The following is an 18,570-nucleotide window of genomic DNA, read 5'->3' on the forward strand; positions in this document are numbered from 1 at the left end:
ACGAGAGGGGGAAAAACTGAGAAGCCTGATAATGATGATGAAAGAAAAGCATAAAACCATTTCTAAAAATTTAAAAGGAATAAAATAATCCATGATCATCACCAGCCTTACTACGCCCACTGCATGGTTAAGGCCACCTTATCCCAGCGAACTACATAACCACATCCGACCACCTAACTTTCTGCCGCAGCCTGCCACGCTAGCGTTCTCTTGCAATCCAGTCCGTTGTTAACACGGCCTCCGCACGGCCTATTCGCTGATCTGCTCACCGCGTCAGGTCGTCTGGGCATTAGCCATTTTTTCGCATTTCTTTCCGTCCCAGCAATGCGGCCCCACACCCGGGTGTAGCCAGCGCAATCAAGCGCCCCATCCGTGAACAACTAATAATACCACAGCCTACCATGGTATCGGTAGTTAACATGCGCACACGGTTTTTTTTTCAGAGCCAAAGTTAACGCGGAAGAAGCGCACCAAAACGAGTAGCCGTGCTTTTGTCTCCCACCAGCCGTCCCGAGTCGCCTGTGCCGCGACACGCAAAGAGTGAGTCAGTCTCTCGTCAGACCTCGAGTTCTCACGTCAAACTTCTGACCTTCCGACTTAAGTTCAGGCCGCAGCAACCTGAGCAGAGAAACACCGAAGCGAACGAAGAAAGAAACGCTAGGCAACAACCGGCAGAGGCTCAGTCCACACCCGCCTTGACAAATTGGCCCCAGCGGCCTTCAGCGAACAGGTGTTCATGCGAAAACGCTGGCCGCCTCACGCGCTGCTGTCCAAATGTTACGGTCAGCTTCGTCGAGATAAAAAGCAAACAGGCCCTGGGCATTTCGAAACTCCGAACCACAGGTGGTCAGAAGAAGCGGATGTCGACTACACTTCAACTGCGCAACTGCCTCTGCGCGCTAAGCGCTCGCACGCATTTTGCCCGCGTGAGAACATCCCACGGCGGAACGAGCCTCGGTACTAAAAATTGACTCCCCGAGCCGTTTCTTCCTCGCAGTCGGTGACCAGCATGTCCATATTTACACTATGAAACAAAGTTATTTCAAATTCGCCTAATTCGAAATTCCGGTTTATGCGAAGCGTTAGTCGTCAACGTCACGTGTATCAAGAGGAGCCCGACCTGAACTGCCCTGACACACACACACACACACAGACAGACAGAAGGGGTGTCCCCGAGGGCCACACAGACCCCGCGCTCGCAACGAGAGGTCTGTGCTGCAGATGGCGCGAAACTGAGGAATGAGCCGGGAGCTCACGCTCCACAAGACCACCCGACGTACGGCGACACAGCCCCAAAACAGACGGCACGCAAACCACCGGGCATCCACTCCGTGCGCAGACACATCCCAGCCGGGAAGGGAGGGGTCCGGACTGCGTTCAGACTCTCGTTCCCACCGTCGGCCGACGGGAGCGACAGCACCGCGCAGAGCGCGCGAGAGTCGCTCTTCCCAGCGTGCCACCAGCACTGCGTTCCCCGTTCGCTGGCAGCACAGCGAGGCTCGCACACAACGACCAGGCGCAGAACCTTCCGCTTTCTTTTTTTTCTGATTCGGGGCTTCTCTGCTCGCCATCTCCGCCCTCGCAGCAGAGCGAACGAAGGGCGTTGTGCCGCCGTCACAAGGGGACCACGCCAAGCAAGCAGCTATGCGCGGAGGTGGAGAGAACGAAAGTCAAGACTCGCTGAACTAGAAGGCCGCGAGGCAGGGGCGAGGGCGTGCTAAGAACCATATGGGCGCATGCACTTTCCTCTGCGTCTGTGCTCGTCTCGGGCGTTCCGTCTTGCAAACACCCTGCCGCCGTCCCCCTTCCTTCCTCGCAAACACAAGACGAGGGGAAGAGGGAAAGAACAGCCAGCCAGACGGATGACGGGAAAAGAAGCGCATGACCCGACCAAGAAGCACAACGACGCCCCGCGTCAATAGAGGCATTGTGTGACCCGAATTGCACGACCAGGAGACGTCCACCAGGGCGAGCAATGCTGCTGCTGCTGCTGCTCGAGCCAGCGGCGGCGGCAGTGCGCCCATGTGTCGATGTAGGTGGATAGGTAGGTGAACCTTTATTCCATACAATTCAGTCAGTGATGTTAAGCGTACAGTGAATGGAGCACTCAGTCGTGAGCCCCAGCGCAGCCGATTCTCTCCCCATTCCTAGACGAGCACGCCGCAACTTTTTCACCCTGGCACTTCCCTGAAAATGAACGCGGAGAGGAGGGGACCGTTAGGCAAGTTTGCACACGTGCAGGCATGTCCAGGGCACGTCGGTGTATCTGTCAGGCTGGCTCAATAAGCATGCCACTTTCGTGGGAAGCGCAAGCACAAATGTGGGCTAAAAATTGCAGGAGACACTTAAAGCTCCACCTTAAGCGTATGACGCGATAGCGTAATGGGTTAAGTGCCATGTATGCAGAAGGTCATTCTCTACTTTACGTTCACAGATCCCTCGGAATCCTCATACCCCTCCTGGGGCAATAGTGAAGCGGTTAAGCGATGCGCCACTGCCCTGCGATGGCAGGTGCTCCCAGTGGTGGGCCTTGCGCGGCCCTGGTTGTTCTTCCCGAGGGACCAATCATTAACTGCCACCAGCCCCAGTGGGCAGTTTGCGATGACACCGCAAGGTCACGTGACCTAGGTGGCCCACCTGCCTCCTAGGTTGCTCTCTGGGCACCACCTGCCAAAGACATGCTCGTTATATTTCGCTCACAACGCCGACGCCGTATTTTCTGGGTAATGGGGCCTTCAACGCTATCGCGTTAGAAGACACCAGGGACAGAGGGGGAACAGTTGCCGCGCTGCACACAGCTCGCCGGGAGATTAGTGCAGGACGCAAGGCTCATCCGCACTCGACGACTGCGCCTTGAAAACGGCGCTTCCGCCATTATTCACCTCGTATGCACGTCGGACGCGGGGCGTGGGCTCGCGGCGGACCAGCGACACCGAGGCAGCGGCGGCGACCTTGCCGCTGCGAAGGCAGCGCGGCGTGTGGGCGGTAATAAATAGGCTGCGCACTCTCACATAACGCGGAAACAAGCGGCGAAGGCGGATAAAGCAACGAACGCGAAGCGGAGAAACGCAAACCGAGCGGAGAAGTGGAACGAGAAACCATCGGGAGATCGGACTACGTATGCACGCGCACAGCGACGCCCCCGGAAACGGGAGCCGCAGCAGAACGCGAGCACTCCCACACGCGCCGCCAGCGCAGCAATCGGAGTGACTCAATGCGGAAGCCCGGCGATAGCGTAGCCAGCCGCGAAGACGGCGGCGACAAAGAAGAGATCCTGCTCGGGGGAAGGAAGGCCGCCGCGTCTCTTGGCACGGGACCAAGAGAGCGGCCGCCGCCCAGACAGCCTCGCAGTCGGTCCTCCCGAGGCTCGGCGTGCCACGGCGACTATGGCGCCGCGCGGAGTCGCCGTTCCCACAAGACGCCGCTCGCAGTGCTGCCGACACTGCCCGGCAGAGGAGGTCGACCAATAGGAGCAACGGCCCGCCACTACTCGGACTGTCGCCAAATTGCCCCGTAAAAACTTAGCTGGCGAGGGATCCCGCTCACTCTCATGTTTTCTTTCTCTTTATACACTATATGCTGAAAATACTAAAAAACGGGGGCATTCGGGCACCCGCCGTGCACCTACTCGAAATGGAAGTACTGAAGGCTGAGGCGACTTTAGTGGTGGTTGTAGACAGCGAGAAAAAAAAAGGGAAAGGGAAAAACGACGACGCAGAGGAAAGAAAAAGCCAAACTAACTCTCAAGTGGGCAGGTTGCCAATTGTAAGTATTACCTAATGGTGCAGAAATGAATGAATGACCTTTTATTGGCAGATGAAGGCCCGTCGTCGTAGATGGGAGATGGGAACGGAGGGGAATCGCTAGGTGAAGATGACAACTATCAACGGTGCGTGAGAGTCACATGGCAATCATCTCAAATGAGCAGTAATTATCAGATACCAATGAATGACACTATCCGGGAACACCGTGACTGCGTGCAATAATTTTCTACAGCCGCTAGTCGCAGTTCAGTTCCAAGTCATAGGGTACAAGTCGGAAAGAGGGTAGGAGTAACCCACTAAGTGGGGTGAGAACCCCGGCTCACAAGGCCACTTCGCCTAAGATAGGCAACAAGGTCCGCTTTAATGCAGTGAAGGCCGAAAGAGAGCAGTTGATTATTGTAGTCTGTGGGTGTGGCATGTTTGGTTAGGGCGCCTAGATACAGCTTTCCGTAAAGGAAGCTGTACCGAGGAATTTTGCGTTTGGCAGCCAAAGCATCTCAGCCTCAGTCAGTGAGGCAGCAGAGCCATATTAGGTGAAATAGGTCTAGTTTGTAATTAAGGAAACAGTACGGGCATTTTAGTAAAACGCAGTCAAGTGGGATCGGCAACGACGATCGTTAAAGCAGGCGCCGGCATCCTTCCCAGTCACCCGGGTTTGTTTTCATTTTTGCGCTCTCGTGTATGCTCACCATCAGACTAACTACTACGCCCAGTGCACAACTGAGTCCTTTCCCTCCGGTTAACCCAGCCCCGACAGGTATGCAATCCGTCACTAACTAGATTACCAATTCGGCCAAACCTAGCTATGACCTTCAAAAATTCCAGGTGGCAGCACGCGCCGCACACGAACGTCGTGTGGCGCCAGACACTCTCTCTACGAAAAAAAAAAGAACACAACGCAAAGTTAATGGCCGCTGTGAGCTATCTCCGAGACGTCCCCAAAAGCAACAGGCCTCCTGCCTCGTGACACGCTCCGCTGAGCCAATCTATCTCGCACCATCGGAATGCGACGGGTCAGAAAGAACAGCCAAGGTGAATCGAGCGCCTAACAAAAGCAGACGTGGCAGAGGCGAGATTGGCACCGCATACAGGCAGAGATCCTGCGTTTATATTGCTATTTTATTTTAATAGACCGTAAAGCTCGCCCACATCAGCCTGTGACCGGGGAAGGAATAATGCAAGCGGGCGCAGGTGCAACTTTCGTCCACGCGCTGCACGCGTACATGTATTATGCGCGCGCCAACCACGCATGTCAGTCATGTTGCTATGCTGGCCCGCCAAGCCAAGGCCGTAGAGCAAGACGCATTAAAGCTTCATACAGGGATTACCAGACGGGAGAGGTGACGCTAGTGTCTGCGAGAGCGGCAAAAATGACAGCTCAGCCGGTAGGGGAACGGCTGGAAACACTGCCTTCGACATACGCAGTATGCAAGGCTGTTCTGAGATAGCCTCTGTCTTTCGAAAATATCATTCATTATTAAATAGTTTAATGCGTCAGATAGATAGACAATGACGCGCCACATCAGTGGTCGGCTCCGCATTAATTTCGCCCACCCGTTCACACGAGCGCTTGCGCGTTTCGTCTCCTGGTCGAAAATATGGCCGCCGTGGCCGGGTCCGAACCCACAACCTCGGGTGCGTTCACTCGGAAGGCCTCATTGAATGGTGCTCTACCAGAATGCCCGCAACTCTTGGATGATTAGGTACATGACGTGGTGGACAAAGGTGGCGCTGAAACGCTCATATGTACGCACGGCACGACTCGAAAAATTCCACTAAAAGTGGCTTTCATTATAGAGTCGTGTGTGCTGGAGCACTGGGACCAACGAAAGCACACTTTCTGAAGATATCCACGGAAGCGTTCGAACCCAACTCCCTCAACGCACGTACATACCTGCGATCACTCCCATGGTAGGTGGCTCAAACAATAGCGACGCGAGAGCAATCTGCGTGAAAGTGTGCTTGACAAGAATACGACGCCGCGATTTAACGGCATTTTTTTTTTTTTTGCACAACTCACACCACATTCCAGTGAGAGCAAGCGTCACGTGCGACAAGATGCTCCGGTCTACCGGATGTGAGAAATCGGAGGGAGTTGAAGCGAGCATCTATCTCACCGGTTTCAGCACACGTCATTTCCCCAGAGATGTTGACTCAAACTGATCTGGAAACAGCTCGAGAACGTGCGGAAACAATCAAGGATTTATGGAGGCCACATGCCTCGTCTTTTGTACGCCCCCTCAATTTCCTCCTGGAGGCCTATCTATCATGCTCGGGGAAGAATCGGAGACCAATCAGAAATATGGCTGTACAGCTGCTCAGAACGAGTAAGCGGACATTCAATCCCAGCCCCATTTCGATGAAGACGAAATACCAAAAGGCCCTTAAATTTCGGGGCACGTTAGAAAACTCCGGGCCATCGAAATAAACCCGGATCCCTCTACTAAACTCGCGACTAACAATGCTGTTCTGGCAATGTGAAAAAAATTACCCTGATTAATTGGTTCGGCCCTTTATTTGCAGCAGCTGTGCATTCTATTCCCCTAAACATTTGACCAGCTGTGCATTCTATGTCCAAAGATGCATGGCCGTCCACACAAAGGCTGCCCTGCTCTTCCCAAGCCGCGCGGAGAGGCCGATTAAAACAAGCAGCAGAGCCAAGCAGAGAGAGAAAAATAAAAAGGAACCGGAGTTAAGAGAGTAATCGCGGCGACCGATTCCCGCACGCTTCAGTGGAAGTCCATGCGAGGGTCGGCGGCGAACCTTGGTGCGACCCACGCCGACGATAAGATGGAGGCGAGACGATGTTTCTGTTTATTTTTTTTTTTCCTTAACGCAGCGCTTGTCTGAGAGAAACGAAAAGAAACAGTACGAGGAACTTTAGCGGCTAAAGTGGTGAAAGGCGAAAGCCTGAGTGCTGCATTCTGCTACGCGATTCTTCACTGCACATTTTGTTAGTGCATTAATTAACTGCCAATTAATGACTCTTAAGCTTCGCCTTTAGGAGTGGAACGCGACAGCGTGTTGTAGCGCTGCCACGGAGTCCAAGGAACGCCACCAACCGTTCGGCGCGTTGCGTTGCCCTTTGAACCCAACGATTTTCAAGGAAAGGAAATGGGGCTGTAATTCTCTGTCATCTCGGTGGACACCTGAGCCGCACTGTACAGGAAGGGAGGAAGTGTGAGTGAAAGAAGAAAGAGGGTCCGTAATGAAGAAAATGAAAATTGTATTTGAGGAAAGGAAGTTGCACAGTAACCGTCTCACATATTTCGGTGGACACCCGTCAAAATTCGCGTGCGGTAGACGTCACGACAATTTGGAGCAATCTGAAACGCGGACAAATATGCCTTGCTCGTCGGTAAATTGGTTTCAAAGGAAAGGAAATGTATCTCTTCCTGGAAGTTCAGCGCCGTCCTTGTTGTCTCCTCTTGTCCTTGTCTCCTTGCGCTGCTATTTATTTATTCAAGTATCTCTCTCATATTTCGGTGGACACCTAAACCTCGTCGTAACGGGAAGGGAGGAAAATGGGAGTGAACGAAGACACCGTATTCACTAGACGCACCTTTGTTCGTTCCAAACCATCGAGCTGGCATGGCGGAGTGGTAGCGTGCTCGAATCGCACTCCGGAGACCGGGGTTCGATTCTCAATCATGGCCAATTTCTTACTCGGTTTTATTTATTTATCTGGTCTGACTAGAAACGTTAAGACTAATTGGTTAAATAAGCAATTAACTAAACTCAGTAAAACTTATTTGGAGCATCACTATACGATCCCTTTAATTGGTTGCATGGTTAGTAGCCAAAGTACAATTGGCCCCGTTTGAAATTCGCGCACTGTGACGTCACGACCGTTTCGACCTATTGAAAAGCGTGACATTTCTGTCGACAGCTCCTGCTTACAACGATGAGGCAGTAAAGGCTTCCGCCTTAAAAAAAAAGTCCTGCACGGAGGTCTATCGCCTCATGTTTATTTTGGAGAAGCTGGCACCTCGACTGCGCTGCCAGCGAACTTTACAAAGAGCGGGCACGTTACCGTCAGCGAATTGCGATAACAAAACGAAAATAACGTAGGAAAGCAGAAACCATATAGATAGCGTGACCTAGTCAATCCCAACTACATCAGTAAACAAAAACCGATTGGAAAACAGTATCCGCTAGCCCGGGAGGCCTTCAACAAGCAACCGCAAATATGGCGATAGTCCCCGCCTTGCTGAACGTTCGTACCAACTGTTTGCTGTGTGTGAAGGTGAAGCTCTTGCGTAATGCCGAAGAGTCCACCGAGACAGTCCAGCTCTTCCTTGTCGCCAATCGTCGGCAACGTGCCCACGAGTCCCTCCAACGAAGCTGTCCGACACAGTTCGGCTTCAGAAGGGAGACACGTCTGCCCGCTCACCACCCAGTGTGGGCACCTAAACCGGACAAACCAGTCGCCTCCAGCAACGTACGAATTGCAGTGCGCGGGGCACGAATTCGTTTTTATTTGTTCTCGGTCGAGAATGACACCGCGAAGGACAGGCACACGCCGATCAAAGAGGGAGGCAACTTAGTCGCAGAGTTAAAATCACTACTGCAGGAACGAGCACACGAACTGCACAAGCAGAGTTTTGCCCTTTCGAGACCAAATAATGAAGACGAGAAAGAAAAACCTGCAAAGGCTGTCCGTCAGAGCATGGGGGAGACGCAGTAAGGCATCATAACGTCGGGAGCGTCGCCGCGCAAGAGGTCAGCGTCAATCAACGCACAGCTGGGCGGCGAGCAACAATCGCGAGGGCGGGCGCTGGACGGCGGCCGATGAGCAAACAGCGGCTCGCAGCTGGCCTTCGCCGCGGCCGCTGGATTTCAAACCGAAAGAGGCACTGGACAGAAGGCGACGGCCACAGCAGAGCGGAAAAGGGCGCGGGGGGCCTTCGCAGCTCGAGAGAGCAAGGTTTTTTTTATGCCCAACGACCGACCGCGGACACCTTGCGATCCCGAAATATTTCGAAATTTCGTCTTCAGATCCGAAACCTCAGGTTTGGTCGGTAAACTGCCTGTAGATCATTACACGGATAAGTAACGTCTCACAGCTCGGGACAGCAGCAAATCGGGCACCTAGCGCGAATACAGACACATCGCGAATGAAGAAACATCTTGATAGGCGGTTCAATGAAGGCGCCGAATTACAGCGATGAAAATCACGCACGAGTTTGATGCTCCCGCCGCGGTACGTCGCGACCCCAAAAGCCGAGCGCGCCAGACACACGCGTCAAAGCGCGGGGGCGCCGCCAGCCCAGCGAGCGCCTCTCGAGAACTCGCCCGCGCCGCCCAGTCGTGAGCCGAGGAGCGCAGGGTCGGTCGGTCCCGCACGGACGGCGAAGCAGCAGCAACACCGCACAATGCAATTACGCGCCGCACGAACCCGGTTAACGAACGAGCCACGAAGAGAGGCACGATACGAATCGACCTTCTTTTCCGCCGCCGCGGCGAGCGCGACGTAACCCAGCCGCCCGTGCGTCCGCTCGCAGGCGCCCAACTTCCCGCGCGCGCCGGGATCCGGTCTGGGCCGGAAGATAAAACACCCAACAGAACAAACGACGCACGGTCGGCCTCAAAAACAGCAGCTGCAGCCGCCATCGACGCGGCGGAGCAGGCAGGCAGGGCCCCGAGGCTGATACGCACCGCGTGCCAGTTTCTGACTCCCAGATCTCGGCAAGCGGACGACCGCTGTAGCTGCTGCTTCCCCGACCGCGCCGTACGAATACGCGAGAGCGGACAGGTAAATTTCGCCGCTCTAAAAGCAGGGAACGATGGCGGCTTCAGGGCTCCGACAGACCTCGCCACGGGCGTACTACGGAGCGACACTAACGATGCACGCCTCGATCCCTGACGTATACGTGGAGCGACTCACGCGCTGCTTACCGCTAAGGAGCTGCCGTCGCGGGCTGATTCATTGCACCCCGGGTCGTGGCAAAATAAGAGACGCAGACGGAAGCGTAAGGAGCGCAGCCACGGCTTCTGCGCAACTCGTGCGGTTTCGGCCGGGGCAATAAAACAGTGCGAGCGCCCTTCGAGAAGTAACACCTCGCTGCGTAAGTCACAAAGCGGAGCAGCTGCGAGAATCGAACTCTCGCGCGCACGACTCGCGGCTAAGAAAAAGATTTACACGTTGTTTATGGAGACGAAACATATGTGCCGGAACCATCGTGCTGTACTAAAAGGCAGCATTATGCGATGCGGTCGGTGACTCATTCACGGCTTGGTCGTTCGCCGCTGGAAAGGTATTTTCGTGGCCGAGTTTTAGCAGCGTCGTACAGTAAATACGCGAACTATGACCATACGTTAAATGCAGCTAAGCAAGCACGGCAACGCGTTACCGTTCTGGCCGTTCGTGTGGGCTAAACGTCTCTAGTTTCAACCTAACGAGTTATGAATTCCATTAGAGGCTCACGGCTGCCACCGGTAACTCCAAGGACCGCACAGGGGACGCAATTTTTTTTAACCACTGCGGCTCCAAAAATGAAGGCTTGCCTGCATTGGCAACCTTTCGCAGAGATTCGCGATCTGCTGCTCAATGTTACAGTTCGAGGGGAAAAAAAAAAGCGTACTGGCACACCAAGACACGATCAAACCTGGTTACCCAAGAACGAGAATGGCGATTTTCTGGACCCCTGACCGCTTTACCCGCTGCGTCGCTCCAACTACCCCTTACTTGCGCTGCCTCATGGCCCCAATTTGCACAGACAGCTATCAGTTCAACCCTCTCTCGTCAGTGACGCATGCCAGACTAAACATGCCGCACGGCGCTGTCATACACGTGCAGCACTGCACTATTTCCGACGCCCACACGCATATCAAGCGGCCGTCTCGTGCCGCCTGTCGCAACACAGCAACTCGTGCATTGCCAAGCTTAAAGCGCAAGGTGAGCGGGCGTCGAGAATTAGCTGACCACACAGAGTGCAGCAAACGACAGCAGTCGCGCAGAGCTCCAAGTGTACCCAATACGCAGCACACCACACGGATCGTTCTCTGACGAAATCTGTAGCAAAGCGCAAAAGCACTTCTCAAGAACGCACCCTAGCCACAGCATGCATTGTGAACGCGCAGCGAACGACTGGAGACGGTAACGGAATTGTGCATAACTAAAGGGAGGACTGTCGCGTAATATGTAGACCGGAGTCCCTTCGCCGGCAACAAAATATGCTCCAAGCGTTCCTCGGATCACTACGTGAGCGGCTAACGATGTTTTTGTACTCTGTAGTCCCGCCACAACTGCTGGGCTACAGCGACCGAGCTCGTCTACGGACGCTGCCGCGAACGTTTCGCGGCTTGCTGGGCCCCGCACAGCAACTGCGTCGCACTCGCTCGCGTCTCACCCCACGCAGCGGCGTTCGGCGGGCGCTCCGCAGCGTTCAGCGAAACATAAAAGGGCGAAATTACATCCCACCGTCCATATTCCTACTTTACTGCGTCAAGGGGCGATTTTCATCGGCTGGACTAAACTCGACTAGCCAGGGGAAACAGTTGAAACAAGAAGGTACACAGGAATCCTGTCCAGATTACAGGAAAGCTGGAGGCAAAAAAGGGCGGGAAGACAGAGAAGCAGGCACACAAGTTTCTCCCCGGAGCAGGCAGCAGCCAGCCATGCAACGAAGGGCCTCCGGTGGGGTGGGGGGAAAAGAGCGAGGACGAAACACGCGAGGGGAGCGCTGCAGAAAAGCACAAAGACGAGGAACAGAAAGGCAGCCCCGTCGGGGGACCGTATACCAAACTGCGCCGCGCAGCCCGCGCGTTTCCGACGCGGGCCGCTCCCCCCCTCCCCGCTCAAGCGCGCCCGCCGAGGCACGGTCACGAGCAGCAGCTTCGCAACCTTTTGCCGACCCTACCGTGGCCGCACAAAACGCGCTCGGAACGAAGCAAAATCTTATCAACGGTCTTGAAGAACTTCGAGGTCTTGAAAACTGAGCGGCTCGGGGAAATATGAAACCAAACTCGCACCAAAGGACGGAATACAAAAATCAATCGGACGAGAAGTCGCGAGCGCCCGGTAACAAACTGTTTGCAACAAGCGCAATGGGAACAAGCGGTAATGAAGAGTTAAACTGATTATTTTCACTACACACGAATAAGTGCCTAACCTGAAAGCCCTTACCATACACGACACTGTGCAACTGACCATAGTCCACAAAATGTTCTGAAGAAACATTCGAACAGCACCAGCCGGTAAATACATGGGCAAGAGATGTGCGGCATGTTAAGCATTTCTCACCCAATCGTGCACGAGCACGGCCTCACGCTTCAGCAGGCAGCGATAACAATACAAACAAATACACACCACAACAAAAACACCGGGTCGGCAACAACATGAACCCAGCATCACAATCCGCGCTAGAGCAACGACTCTGAGCAGCTAAAGGTGCAAGACAAAAAGAAATCGTGCCTACAGAACGCGATCGCACAAGAGTGCGAGCGAGGCACGCACACAACGCGGGCGGACGCGCGCTGCACTGACGGCAAGGCACCTCGTGGCTCGAGCGGCACACGCCGGGAAAACTGCTCGTCACGGCGATCGGCACGAGGCCGACCATCGCGCACGAGTCAACGGCACGTTCGCTGCACGAGCCTCGATCGCCGACAGAACGCGCACAGAAAAACACTGCAGCAACCGAGCGGCCACGGCAGTCCACTGCAGCCATGCCGCGCTCCCTCGGTGAGGCGCCGCCGCTCGCTGGAGCGGCCGCCAAAATTCGAACCCATCGAGTACGTACCGTTTGAAGTGCTCCCGTATCCTTTCTTCTCGAATATTATCCGGTAAATTTCCGACCCAGAGGTGTCTAGTCTCTCTAACCATCTTGCATTGCTGGCCACATCAGGACATCATTGCGCTGGACTCGTACACACGGCCCCATCAAACATATATCATACACCGTGTGTTTTCTTCGCGGCCCACACTACACGCAGGCATTCTCCGCCGCGAAGAGTGACGTCACCGCTCTCGCGAGCTCGCGCGAGAAGCGGCGAGAGCGCGTCGAGGTCCGCCCCTCGCGGAGACTGAGGAGGGAGAAGCAGGGAGGGAGGTCAAAATGGCCGCCTGCCTCCCCCACGCCCAGGCCGCGGTGGCAGGTTTTCCTTGTTTTTGTTTTTCGCCCCCATATCGAGCGCGTTCCGAGCTCTGGTCGTTGCCTGCTTTGTCAGGCCTTCCATCCGAAAGTGAAAGCCGCCCGAAATACTTTTTGTAAACAGAGCCGTAACGAAAACGGTACCCGAACGGTCTCGCATTAGTCTAACTTCCTCGTAAGCACAGTGCTCGTCATGCCACGTCAGCCGCCTTTACCTGAAATAGTTGCCGCCGTTTGCGCCCCTCTGAACAGCGTTAAACTTAATGAAACTGGTCGTATTTCGCACAACTTAAGCGCGGAGAAACAAATAAGTCAATGAGGTAACAGAACAGAAAATAGCCGTCACAGAAAACGAAAGGCACGCCACACCCTCATGCAGTAAATCGAGCTAAGTAGAAAAATGCAACACAACAGAAAAGTGGAAAATACTCCCTGGTGATGGTCGAGGCCACCGCTAACCGTGGCAAAACTCGATAAATCCCAGGGAGGTGAGGAAGCGCCGGCGAGTAATCCAAACTAAACGCAAGCCACCCCCACGATGCGGCCTCGTCGATGATTCCGATCGTGGTGGGTTCGCCGCTCTCGCTACGATAATCCACTTTTGGGCGCCGATGCGAAGCCGCTGACCGAGCGAAAAATAAGGAACGCAAAATATCTCCCGAAATGAGTAAATCCAATTTCGGCATCCGTTTGCATTTCGAGATGCAAAGATGGCCGCCGAGGATCGCCAACAATCCCACCGGCCAACCATAATCCAAGAGGGCAGGCACACCGAAGAGGCTGGAACAAATAATCCATTGTGATCTCTCTTTTTAATGGTTACAAGCACATATAATCCGTCCAGCAGCGTCGGATGATCTTGGAAGGCACCGCGACTCAGCACATCGACGGCCCGCGGTAATAAGAACACCGAAGTTCCTTTAACCTTCTTGGAACACAAAGACTGTTGCTCGAACATCACCGTGGCAGAATTGGGTTATGCGCCTGCGCACTGCGCACCGCCACGTTGGGCAACAGAGGGCGGGATCGGAGAGACCGCGCCGCCTGCCGAAGGAATGTGAAACTGCGTCTGACCGCCTCGGTGGCCAGACGGCACCTTTCGCGCGCCAAAAGCAGCGCCTATATACGTGAAAATACGCTCGCACGGAGAACCTTTTCGATATTTGCTGCATGTCGGCATTTTTAGCTCTATTGCAGTGTAGCTTCGTTTTTTTTATAGCAGTAAAGATTGAATGCAGGCGGCTGCATACCACGAAGGGGTTACTGTAGTTACGCTTCAGCATTTGAGACATTCCTTATACCGAAGCCGGGCAGTGATGTAACGTCAAATATTGCAAATTTGTTTTAATTGTAGATGGGCGCGAAGGCGAGTTGCCAGAATTACATAAATACACATGTTAGGAACCAACTACCCGTCTTGACTCCTATCTAACAATAGCTGAGTCTACATTTATCCGGTGTTACGAATGAACATAATTTCAGAAACACGTACAATTAGTTTTCAAGGAAATAACAAACGAATATCCGCACCAATACTTGAAAGAACGAATTTATTTTGCTTCGAAAAAAAGAAAGAAAAAATACAAGGTGAAACTAAGTGGATGACTTAAATAAATGAAGAGAAACATTTAGAATAAATATAATACTGAAGCCAAAAACTGAACGCACTTTGTAATGAACCATATGAACCACCAACAGCCTTGCATCAGTAGTTTAGAAATAGAATTCTCGCTCTTAGATGAGATGACTTGAGGAGACACTTGAGACTTGCCATGTGCAGGATGTTAATTGGGGCGCTGGTCACTCTGTAATGAGAAAAACGAAACAAGTTTTTACCTAGAAATAGTTTCAATGGAAGTAAGAGAACGTAGCTACCATACTGTCTAATGTGAGGAAAGAGAAGGAAGACACAAAAATGTGAAAGAAGCACGGTACTTCGTTGCACAACCCCGCAGTAACACGAAAACTTCAGATGCTACACCGTGTGCAATACTGCACGAAAACCTCGTCACAGTAATTGAACAAAACTCCTTCCTGCAACAAGCACGCACCTTGTTCTATGTTGTAGAGTGGATGGCCAGAAGAGGCATTTCCTCTCGACACGGTGCTAGCAGGACTCCTCCGTAATGACTGTGAGCTGCTTGGTGTGGAGTCCACCCTGCCCAAACTTCCACCACTGCTTGGTTCAGGGGTGCGAGGAATCTTGGGTCTTGAGCTGAATGCTATGCTGTACTCCTGCATGCTAAAGGCATATTCCACTGCTTTCAAGCACAGTTCTGTAGCACGAAAGCCTGAGGACCAGATTATAATAGAAGCTATTCAGCAAGCATGACTGCTCTTTAACATCTGACTTGGAAAGATGAATCCTATAAATAAAGCGTACACTACCAAGATGAACAAACAGAGCAGGACTCTTTTAACCCTGGCATGGAAGCTCAGGTTGTACCATAATTTATGACACTTCGAAAAATAAACCAGCCTGACGCACGGCTACTGACAACTGATAAACGATGGTCGTTAGGGGAAACAGCATGGATACCAAAGAGAAGGCAATTGTATAATAGCAGGAGGTGGCAGAAACTTAGCTGGGTTGATGAGATGACACACATTGCAGTAATTTACCACTCTCTGAAGCATAGCATACCCCTGCACAGTTTTGCTGAAGCATGTCTATGAAAACAAATTTTCTGCAGGCAAGTGCTAGAGAAAGAAAAAACAAGAGCTAGGGCAGGATAATACACACTCAGTATGGAATATTGGTAGCTATGTGTGGAGATGGATGATGACTCCAGAACAAAATAGAGCATAAGTAGATAAAGTTATATATACAAGTGTGCAATGGTGATAATTGAGATATAAAAGCATGGGCCAACTTAATATTTGAGGCATCTCCTCTATCATAAGCCAGGGACTTAAAATGTGGTGCATACAGCACAAATAGCTCAATGAAATTACTGGCCATCAGCTTGAGCACTTGAAAATATTTTTCTTTTTGGGTAATTATGCACTGCATTAATAAAGATTAAATGATTACTTTCTCAACCACTGAGGATTCATGAAAAGTACGTCTTTTCAAAAGTAGTATTAGTTTTGCAATGAATTTTAGAAGTTATTCCCACAATTATTAAAGCTTCAGCACTGTGTGAATACAGGTGGCAAGATTCAAGGTGTACAGCGCAAGCACAGATGTTTTGGAAATCCAGCTCTAAATGGCTATTGTGCTAGGGCCATTAACATATGCCACAACTAAGTTATGTCAGCAGCTTTTGTCTCATGCTCCTCTGTGTTTTGACACACTCCTTTTAAAGTATGCAAGATACACCAACTCTGAAGAAAACAATCTTCCCAGAAACTGTACTTTTTGGAGTATTTTTTGATGCTGTATAAGTTTTTAATTAAAACATTTCCCTTAAATCCTGTGACTTGATTGTATTGTATTGAAATGTACTGATTAATCAATAACAACTAACAAGGTTAGTTGGTTGGTTTATGGGGTTTAACGTCCCAAAGCGACTAAGGCTATGAGAGACGCCGTAGTGGAGGGCTCCGGAAATTTCGACCACCTGGGGTTCTTTAACGTGCACTGACATCGCACAGTACATGGGCCTCGAATTTCTCCTCCAAAGAAATTCAGCCGCCGCGGTCGGGATCAAACCCGCGTCTTTCGGGCCAGCAGCCGAGCACCATAGCCACTGAGCCACCGCGGCGGCTAATTAACAAGGTTAGTATGAAACAGAAAATGCCACACCTTGAGTGAGACAACTGCCCACAATACTGCCCCAATTTTCTTTATTAACTTCTTTTGAGCTCTTGGCATCCTGTGTACGCTGATATCTTATCATCATTTATTAAATAAAGAGAATGTGAAGGGGTATAGTACGAGATCCTTAACTTAGGACTGATGAAGTGGGGATATACCACAATCGCTTAGTAATGAGTGCAGACAGACTTTAATACCAGGAAAAGAGAAAACATAAAAAGTGGTACTATCTGCGTACTTGAGGCCATTCACTTTATCACTGGAAGGGGCAGTCGTGGCAGCAGCTGCCACTAGAGTCTTTTCTTCGCCAGTTATCTGCTTCACAAGCTCAGATGCTTGTTCGTCCACCGGGGGAGCCGTAAACTCTGAAAACATCACATTATCAGCATCTTAAAAGAGAAAAGTATCAAAAGTTGAAAAATGTGTCCACTGCAAGCAGTGCACTGGTGGATGCTAAATAATAATTAGTTAGTTATATGGGGTTTTATGGCACATAAGCAACTATGGCTATCATGCGCCAAACACAAGCTTGTTAGATGATGTTATCTCAAGTGTACAGAGGTTACATTATAATATATTTAAAACATTGGCTTTCTTTAGAAACTTACAAACAAGTGAAAACTCGACAAGTGTTTGCTCGCCTAAAAGCAATGCGGGATGAAATGGAATGTGTTCATTGTAAAATACCGTAAAAAATTTTTTTCTAAGTTCTTCGAGACGCGAACAAGAAATTAAAATGTGATTTACTGTGAGCTCCTCACCACACATTTCACACAGAGGTTTGTATTTTTTGTTAATAAGAAGTTATGGGTGATGTGTGTGTGACCTATGCGTAAACGACATAAAATTACTTCGATAAAACGCTCTTTATGGCGGCATGATTTCCATTCTTTTAAAATGGGCTTTATGGTATGCAGCTTGTTGTGTCCTTCATTTTCCCAAGAAGCTTACCACGGCTCTTAGTCTGCTATGCACTAACTTCATGTAATCTCTAGGAGGCAAATTCACATGTTTTATTTCCATGGTTCTGGTTTGTGCAGCACACATGTCGGCTCTCTCATTGTCCCCAATGCCAACGTGACTGGGAACCCAGCAGAATTTTATAACATGTTTTTGTGTTGTGACCTTTACTATATTGTGTATGATGCTTCCAATCAATGGCTCCGTGGCAACTAAATAATAAGAGTAGATGTTTCCAACTTGGCATGCAGAATACAGGGCGATCACAAACAGTTGACTGGGCATTACACAAATGCATCATACAAAGTAATGCACATGACAGCATAAATTGTTGAGACACTGAATATTGCATGAATAAAACAGTCAAGTTAAATAAAGTCCAAGGTTTGTTTACATTGTCTGTTATCTGGTAAGGTTTTGGGTACCTACATGGAAACACCTAGTTTGGCCAGTCACTTTCTGCTGTATTTGGAGTCACCTGTACCAAGCTACTCAGGTGTGCACATGTGTAATACAGTCATGCATCATTAACACGACTCCCATTAACATGGATGACTGAATTATGGACACCTTTCCTGGGAACCAAACTTTTTCGATATATTTATGCCTCGTTAATACGAAAACTCACTGTCCGGACAATGGACAGGGGGAAAATGCACAGTGCCAAACAGAGCCCTTGCATTTTTGTCTCGTTAATATGGACGGTAATGAGAAAAAAATCTGTACTGCCCCCACCAGAAGTTTCAATTTTTATATTTTGAGCGCAGTACACCTGAGGGATGCAGTGAATAAGTGCGAATGGCTGAGTGATGGCCCTTTTCATTGGTAGTTCCGTGCTTTACAGTGCAAAGTTGTCCAATCAACGCTCTTCACTGTTTTCCATAATGCATGAATGACTGCGATGAAAACTCCCTTTCCAGCTTCCCAGCAAACCAAAAACCTCTCAGAGACGTCTAGCGAAACGTCTCCGAGAGGTTTTTGGTTTGCTGGG

At 51.1% G+C, this 18,570-nt stretch overlaps 2 protein-coding genes across 10 annotated transcripts in view; both read right to left on the reverse strand.

Moving 5' to 3' along the window:
* LOC149364976 (uncharacterized) overlaps positions 1-12,802 on the reverse strand; it is a 184,839-nt gene extending 172,037 nt beyond the window's left edge. For all 3 annotated transcript variants that reach the window (XM_089574974.1, XM_089574973.1, XM_089574971.1), the window contains exon 1: positions 12,509-12,802. In XM_089574974.1, the coding sequence (XP_089431100.1) occupies positions 12,509-12,591 (83 nt within the window). In that variant the 5' untranslated portion in view covers positions 12,592-12,802. The remainder of the gene's footprint in view (positions 1-12,508) is intronic.
* Positions 12,803-14,482: 1,680 nt separating this feature from the next.
* Positions 14,483-18,570, reverse strand: part of LOC149364977 (lisH domain-containing protein ARMC9-like) — a 46,603-nt gene continuing 42,515 nt past the window's right edge. For all 7 annotated transcript variants that reach the window (XM_089574981.1, XM_089574979.1, XM_089574977.1 and 4 more), the window contains 3 exons: positions 16,858-16,984; positions 14,911-15,101; positions 14,483-14,664 (listed from right to left, as the gene is read on the reverse strand). In XM_089574981.1, coding sequence (XP_089431107.1) covers positions 14,660-14,664; positions 14,911-15,101; positions 16,858-16,984 — 323 coding nt within the window. In that variant the 3' untranslated portion in view covers positions 14,483-14,659. The remainder of the gene's footprint in view (positions 14,665-14,910; positions 15,102-16,857; positions 16,985-18,570) is intronic.

This window comes from Amblyomma mixtum, chromosome 2, assembly GCF_055824585.1.
Source record: "Amblyomma mixtum isolate Tamu chromosome 2, ASM5582458v1, whole genome shotgun sequence".
NCBI classification, from domain to species: domain Eukaryota; kingdom Metazoa; phylum Arthropoda; class Arachnida; order Ixodida; family Ixodidae; genus Amblyomma; species Amblyomma mixtum.